Source organism: Halyomorpha halys, unplaced genomic scaffold (genome assembly GCF_000696795.3).
Source record: "Halyomorpha halys isolate HHAL.00 unplaced genomic scaffold, Hhal_1.1 Scaffold109.1, whole genome shotgun sequence".
NCBI classification, from domain to species: Eukaryota; Metazoa; Arthropoda; class Insecta; order Hemiptera; family Pentatomidae; genus Halyomorpha; species Halyomorpha halys.
Genome location: NW_027107176.1, coordinates 665,124 through 672,983, shown reverse-complemented (window position 1 = coordinate 672,983; position 7,860 = coordinate 665,124). Strand labels below are relative to the sequence as shown.

The following is a 7,860-nucleotide window of genomic DNA, read 5'->3' as shown; positions in this document are numbered from 1 at the left end:
ATATACCTGGGATACAGTAACTTTTTCGTAACAATCGTACAGCTTTATTCCATCGATTTTACACTATTTCAATATTTTCTCAGAAATTTTAAAACAAATATCATTGAACTCAATAAATCAATGTACAATAATGTAGTCTTTAATATCAGATATGTCTCAGCCTCATTTTCAGGCACTGGGCTTAAATAATTAATTTCTAAAAAATATTTTTTTAAAGTATCTTTAATTTTGTTTATTTGAAATAAATAACCATTGCTAAATTGTTAACAGTATAACAATGAACAAATACAAAATATTATAGAATTTAAGTTTAATTAAAGACGAAAACTATTTTTACTCGACCAGCTAAAACGAGTAATAAAAAAGACCGTGAAATCGGAAATAATCTATAGCTCCCATTCCAAAGCAGTAATCTACAAACGATTTAGCTATCTTTTGATAAACTGTAGCATTTTAAGTAAGAAAAAAGTTGATATTCTTGATACGAATTTTTTTAGCAAAATAAAAATAATTTGTTTAAAATTTTCGCCTTTCATAAAAACTGTAGAGCAAGACTTAATTTAATAAGAACCTTATCGAATCTAGGGTACTTAAAAGTGTATAATTTTTTTTTTTTAATGATTAGTACAGTTCCTAAACTATTGGTAATGCAGTAATAGCTAGATTTTTTAAAATTATTAAGTAGGAAATTATAACATTGTAGAATTCACATTACATCAAGAGATACCTGGTTTGACGTAAGACAGCCCAAATAAATATATATCATGACTTCAAACGAGGAAATACTATACTTGGAAAAAAATTCTAAGAAGTCGGTTCTAAGATTGAATCAACGTCGGGTTTTCCTCATGTTACGTCAGGAAGCTTTAACTTCTCAGAAGACACAATTTGGAAGACATTCGAACCGTTATTCATACATGACGAAATGAACTGTACACTAGAATATTTACTTTGTTACCATTCTATAATTTAACCATGCTCTGCATATGTTAGATCTCCATTTAGTAAACAGGATAACTTCAGTTTGTCCTTTATTAGCTTTTATTTTCCATCAATTAAAGTTCTTGAACAATTTTTTTTTTTAATTGCAATGGTTAAATAGTTGGCTTCATGGTCTATTCTCTATGAAAAAATACAGAGAGCTGCATCCTGCATATAATGCAAAATTGGATATATATATTATCCCATAAGAAAACACTTCTTCTTAATGACATAGTACATTAGTACATAACATGGTCCATAATAAATCCAAGGTCTTAAAAAAAGTTAATTGATAAAAGAGTACCGAACAGGATCAATTATCAAACCTTGGAATTTCGCATGACCAATCTTGAAATGGATTATAAATGCCAGTACATCCATTACAAAATTAAAGTTCTAAGATTAAAATTTACAACTGAATTTCTATTTAATAAACTAGTATTCAATACAGAAATAATTTGTCAATTTTATTTCCTAAATAGAGATTTCATATAATTCTACAAGATATGGTAAACATTGATTCAGTACTAATATACAAAACAAACTCTAGCCATAGGAATTTCAAAAAATTAAAATTACTAATTTTACTATTATTAAATCTGCTTTAATTAGATCTTAGCTGTTGACTTTAGACTGTTCAAATAGGATAAATAAACACACCCAACAGATTATTTGTAGAGGTCAGACCAACTGGTAGCACTCTGTATAAGGTGTTTGAATTTCCTGTCTCTGGAACTAGTTTTGAACAGTAATATCGTTAATTCAGTTAAGTTAACTAAAGATAATATCCATATAGATTAATAATGTGTATATTATTTGTGAATTAACAATATTGTAATCAATTAGAAATGAACTGATGGGTAATGTTCAAGAAGGATTAAATTACGACTAGTTTAGATTTTAATAGAGTCCAATGGCAGAATGTCAATAAAAATTTTTAATAATATTTTTGTTGAACCTTTAGGTTCACTAAACATGATAGCTATTTTACAGCATAGAAGTATACATTTTTTATTTTTTCAGATTTCATTGTTTATAAAAATATGCTAAGCATAGCTTTATCGTCGAAACAGACAAAAATCTGTGTATGAGTATTTGAATTAATATTTTGTTACAATTTGAGAAAAAATGTGTTCCAAAAAATAAATTAATGCACAATCTATCGATATTTTTCATTATTGATAGTCTCAATTTTCAAATTATATTATAATTGTTAAAATTAATAAATAGGAATTTAATGATTTTTGTAGAAACTCATTGCTGCTGAGATTCCTCAAGCCTTCAATCATTCAACAAACACTTAAATCTTAGAACAAATGGGATGGAATCTTACGGAATTTCAGGAGGAATCTCTCCATCATTTTTAAACCGGCCAGTCCACACAAGAATTTTTCTCTCTAAATTATTTGGTCTGTGAGTCTTCCTTACTGTTGACAAAATACAACAGTCACAAGATGACAAAAAAAAAAGAGATTGAAAAAAAAATTATGATTAAAAAACATTCTTCTAGTAAACTGTTACTACAAAAATTTTTTTTTTCTATGTAAAAATAATTATTTACTTACACAAATCCATGTAATGTCCAGGTGGTGGGACTTCTTGAGTTTTAGTTTCAACAGCGGATTTTGAAGTACATAGTCGAGATGACACAAATAGATTTTTATGAAGTGAAGAGAGGACTTTAATCCTTGGAGAAAATCGAGAAAAAAAAATGGACATGATGAACTATGTGACAACTAGAACATTCGAGAAACGACTGAAGACTGTAGTCAAGGGTACAACAATTATCTTCTTATCAGATAAAAAATGCAGACAGGTTTCTACAGCCAGGTTATTTTTATGACATCTTCTGTCATTTGCTCTTGGAACTTCACTCAAAACGAAACAAATCATTGTGAAAGATAAATAATGGTAATCACGAGTGATTTTATGCTTTTTCTGTTTGTATGTAAATTTTATCGATTTAATAATGCTGGATTTTTAATTTGTTTTGTGTATATAGCAACGGGCCTTAGAAGCGGGAAACAGCAGTAAAACCTCGCCATATCTCTTCACTGTGCCGCTAATATTGTCTTTTTAAAATGAATCATCTTTGTGTTTATTCAATAATTTTTTGTAATTCATGCTTATAAAGTATTCTGAATGGCAAATAAAAATTTATGTGTTTGCTGATGTCTTAAAATGATTATGATATGGGAGACTGTTGCTGCTGCATCTTTCCTCAGAGGAATAATAATAGGTATAGTGTTGATAGTTAACCTCAGTTGTCTTGCCATATAATTTATGAGATGCCTACTTAGCATATATATATTGAATAATTATCTTTTGGTAAATTATAACATCTGCATACTGCTGTTTTCCCACTGTTGGGCTCATAGTTTCATGTAAACAATGTTGCAAGAGAATAAATGGGAGAATTATCAATATTTTTTTGAGATACTGCAAGTATGAAAGTGCTCTTTACTAAGCGATATATCCAAGATATTAGAAATTGAATTATTTCTTAGGAAGGAGTGCTGTTGACATCTGGATCCTCTCCAACACAGCCATTCCCAAAGTGGTGCCCTTTGGTGCCTCAAGTGTATGCATGAGTGCTGCTAGCAAATGCCTCTTTCTCAAAATATTTAAAAAATCATCAATATACAGTGCTTTCGAGCATTTACTTTGCACCGTTTTTCATTTTTTCCTTTATGTTCAACTACTCTTAAGATAATTGTGCAACATTTTTTTTTAACCCTATAAGAGTGCCACAAATTTTTTAAGCAAGAGGATGGTGCCGTGGCAAGATAGGTTAAGGAACTGATGCTCTAGTTTAAAGCTGTTGTGGCCTGTAGTGTTAAGGTGTCACCTTCGCAACTTCAATCCTCAAGTGGTGCCAGTTTGATTCCGGCCTGGGTTGGTTGAAATTTATTTCGTTACTGACCCACGGAATGAATCTCGGTCTTCCTACTCTAAAATAAGTAGAAGAATAGGTTGGTAACCTGTTCGTTTACCACATTGTATGCCAAATATGGCCAGATTGGGGATAAACATAAAAGATACCACTAGATTATGAGCTCAGTATGGTAAATTTTTCATATTTATTAATTTAAATTATTTACACCATTTGTTTTTCTTAATTTAGAAGATGTTCAGATAAGTGTAAATAATAAACCTTTATTTCTTCATTAGTTTAAAGTTTATTACATTTTCAAAGAATATTTCCTTTCATGTTTGTACTCAATATGTTTTAGGAAGATAGTGTTGCTCTTGGTTGGATTAGACAATGCTGGAAAAACTACTGCTGCTAGAGGATTGGCTGGTGGTAATTTAATTTTATCTTTTTCAAGTGAAGATTTTTACAAATAATAGCATAGAATATAATTAGATATGGTTAATGAATATATATTTGTGACTATCAACACTCAAAAATTTTCTAATTAGTCACCGATATAGATTGTGAGCTATTATGTAAGATCATCATCATCATTATTATAATCTATCTCTTTACTATATAATAGTGTGACGTTCCTGCTTATAGAGCCATCTCCATGCATCTATGTTCTATACCACTTTTCTTTCTTCCCAATTTGGGTTCCTCTTACATAAGGCTTCCTTAATGCTCTGCTCTCTTGTGTTTCTTGCTCTACCACTTGGCCACATTGTTTCTATCTCGGGCTCACTATACTCACCTGCGACATGATCATTCTGTGGTGATGGCCAAACCATCTTAATTCAGAGTATTACGGTTTGTATGGGATTCACAACAAAACTGATCCTTAATGCAGTATGCAGTATGCAGTCCCATCTGGTTCTGCCTTCCACCTTCTTCAGTATCACTTATCCATTGTCCTTTTTTTGTTTTTATTGCTCAAGACTTAGAGGAATATGCAAATAATGGTATTAAGGTTGACTTTGGCTCATGCTCCTTCCTTGCCTATTTTCTTTTGACAAAGCCTTTATTTAAGGCCCATAGCAATCTGCACCTTTGTTGCACTCCTGGGTAACATTAAAACATAATATTTTAAAAATATAGCATCCTTTCAATTTAAAAATAGTAAAAAAATTTCCAATGATTATAAACATAATTCTAACCAACCTTACATTGTTAGAAAACGTTTCTTTCCTGCTTTATTTAAATATGATTCCACCAAAAATTCAATTATTTTCTATTTTGCTTTATTCTTGCAGTTAGTTCATATGATTTTTGACGTGGTTATTTTATAAAAAAAGTATTCTACATAAAATATTTAGTAATATTTTTTTCATTTAGTATTTTTATGAGGTTCTGTTTTGTTACTGTAATATATTTTATTAATAAGTAAAAATATACAAAATATTCTTTTAAAAATAAATTGTTTCAGAATTCGTGCAAGATGCAATACCAACTGTTGGGTTCTCTTGTATAACTCTTAAACATCGAGGCTACTCAGTTATGATTTATGACCTTGGAGGAGGGTGTCAAATAAGAGCGCTGTGGAATTCATATTTTTGTGATGTAATATTATTTTTTTCTAAAAGTACATAATATTTATATTGTTTTACAAACAATTCTATAGTAAGAACCATGCTTTTAGAATGAGTTACTGTTAACATGCTGTATTTCATACCAACATAATTATTTCACATACATTCTAATTAAATTTTTTTAAAGTTTATTATTATTAAAAGTTTATTATAATTGCCAATGTGGAGTTTTCTATGTTCTAAAGAAAATAAAAATGAAAGTAGTTTTGCTGTCATAATTAGTTCCTCTAGTGTGACCATTTGAATAAAAGAAAAAAAAAGTGAACATCTTTGGAATGGTTTTGAGGTATAGTCAAAGTTCCTTATTCACAATTTCATGAATCACATTTTCACAATTGAAAAATTGTAACTACATCTTATATTCATGGCTGAAAATTTCTGTATTCATGTTTTTTAAAATATACAATATATTATATTTTTATAACAGACAAGTATCAAAGTAGGCATAAATGAACAACCCTTATTGCCTATTGACTGAAAGTTCTTTGGCAAAACGCTGCTAGATTACTCGGTATTCTATGGTTCCTGATGAAAGGTGTTTTAACATTTCCAAATCTTTTGTTTTATTGCTTTATCTTTTCATTTGTCAAAATAATTTTGAGTGAAAATAGTATAAGTCTCTTTTACTTAGTTCAAGATTTGCGATGTCGAATAAAAACTAAGGAAAATAAGTGTGTACATGAAAAAGAGTCTTTTTACCACTTATCATAAAATTATAAATGTTTGACAGTTCATGCCTTAGTGACCTGTTTATATTCCTAAGATTCATCAAACCATTGCCTAAGCCTGATAATAATTGTTAACATTGTAAAAAATCTCTTATTAAATCTTGTTTTATTAAATAATTTTTTAACTTTAAAAAATATTCCATTTCTGTATTGACGGTTTCTTTAATCCCAGGCATACTTAGGGAACAGTTCACCTGCAAATTAGGAACTTTGCCTGTTTATATAAAAATATACCAGTTTGCTATCATGTATTTTACTCTAAATTAAACTGAAATTACCCATTTAAAGACTTTGGAAATTACCTATGATGTAAAGCCTTTGAAAATCACCTTAAAAAAAACTTCATATAGTTAGTAATTATAAACAATGTATACATACAAAATATTACAGAATTTTATGAATAAATAAAGGAGGAAAAACTGTTGTATTTCTACCTCAAGAAATCCTAAAATACAAATTTTTACAACAGCAGAAACATAAAAAAAATTTTGTTCATAATTTTCGCCATCCCTGTTCTTTAGATTTTGTTTTGTTTATTTAATAAAAAAAAAAAAAGTTACTTCAACCCAAGCCCACCATTCTACACAAAATTTGGGGACTTATACATGGTTTTAAGTTAAAGTAGTGTGATATAGGCACTGCACCAATTTTTTTTTAATTTACTGATCATATTAGAGCTAGACAGTAACAGTCAAGCGTATATATTTCAAAAATGGTTGTAGTGCCTCTTTCCTTCGAAAGATCTGAAAGTTAAAACTGAGGTACTATAGATGAATAATCTTTGTTTTTATGGTATTAGTAAATATTTAATTTAGTAATTTAGCTACTGTTCATATTTTACAAATGATTTTAATATCTTTGATGTTTTTAAAAAACAAAAAAACAGGTCCATGGGGTGATATTTGTTGTGGACGCTAGCGACATATCAAGAGTTGAAGAATGTAAACAAGAATTAGAAAATTTACTTAGGAATGATAAATTGGCTGGAAAGCCTGTGTTGGTGTAAGTTACTCCCCCTCAAAAACGTAAAACACTGAAGCACATACTTTTACTATGCACAACACTGCATCGTATAAGTTAGAAGCTATAATTGTAAAAATATACTTTTTATCTTTTACCTGAACTTTGGATTATCATTTAAATTTAATAAGTTAGTATTTTTTCTTTGTAGTTGAGGTATTTACTTCACGTTATGATCAAAATTGTGACCTTTACAGCTGATCCTCATTTGTCACTAAGTTCTTGTTTCTTCCTAATTTTTGGTTAGAAAAAAGATAAAAAGTGATTTTGTTTCATTAGTACTCAAAAACCTTGAAGTAAATAATCGGGTAGGAGAGAGAAAAAATAGTTTAGATCCGCAAAAGGTGCTTCACTAATACCAACCCAGTTGACATTCTAAGTGTCAACACCCTAACTCAAATTGGAGGAAGAGGCTGTAAAGGTGTGTTAAATAGAAAAAAAAAATAGTGCAGGAGAGAGGAAAAATTATATTAACTTATTAATTATATTATTTAGATGTTTGAACTTGAATCTCTGAAAGCCTCTATATCCAATTAGAGCCTTCTTCCGTCAACTTAAAAACCGATAAGAACAACTTATCATTAACATATTCACAAATAGTTAATTTATTAAAAAAGTAATTTTC

The 7,860-nt window shown here is 29.2% G+C and overlaps 2 protein-coding genes across 5 annotated transcripts in view; one reads left to right on the top strand and one right to left on the bottom strand.

The window, feature by feature from the left end:
- The window catches only part of LOC106677812 (UPF0389 protein CG9231), a 15,504-nt gene extending 12,690 nt beyond the window's left edge, over nucleotides 1–2,814 (bottom strand). Inside the window, exons 1-2 of the mRNA XM_014415951.2 lie at nucleotides 2,547–2,814; nucleotides 2,315–2,408 (exon numbers count right to left, since the gene is read on the bottom strand). Of these exons, the coding sequence (XP_014271437.1) occupies nucleotides 2,315–2,408; nucleotides 2,547–2,700 (248 nt within the window). The 5' untranslated portion in view covers nucleotides 2,701–2,814. The remainder of the gene's footprint in view (nucleotides 1–2,314; nucleotides 2,409–2,546) is intronic.
- The window catches only part of LOC106677811 (ADP-ribosylation factor-like protein 13B), a 21,920-nt gene continuing 16,811 nt past the window's right edge, over nucleotides 2,752–7,860 (top strand). For 2 of the 4 annotated variants that reach the window (XR_010842901.1, XM_067045486.1), the window contains exons 1-5: nucleotides 2,752–2,892; nucleotides 2,984–3,220; nucleotides 4,215–4,285; nucleotides 5,325–5,458; nucleotides 7,102–7,217. Coding sequence is in view for 3 of the 4 variants with exons in the window: in XM_067045486.1 (XP_066901587.1) it covers nucleotides 3,174–3,220; nucleotides 4,215–4,285; nucleotides 5,325–5,458; nucleotides 7,102–7,217 (368 nt within the window). In the remaining variant the exon portion in view is untranslated. Of the gene's footprint in view, nucleotides 2,926–2,983; nucleotides 3,221–4,214; nucleotides 4,286–5,324; nucleotides 5,459–7,101; nucleotides 7,218–7,860 lie in introns of all 4 variants that reach the window. The other 2 variants (XM_014415949.2, XM_067045487.1) reach the window with 2 other exon arrangements.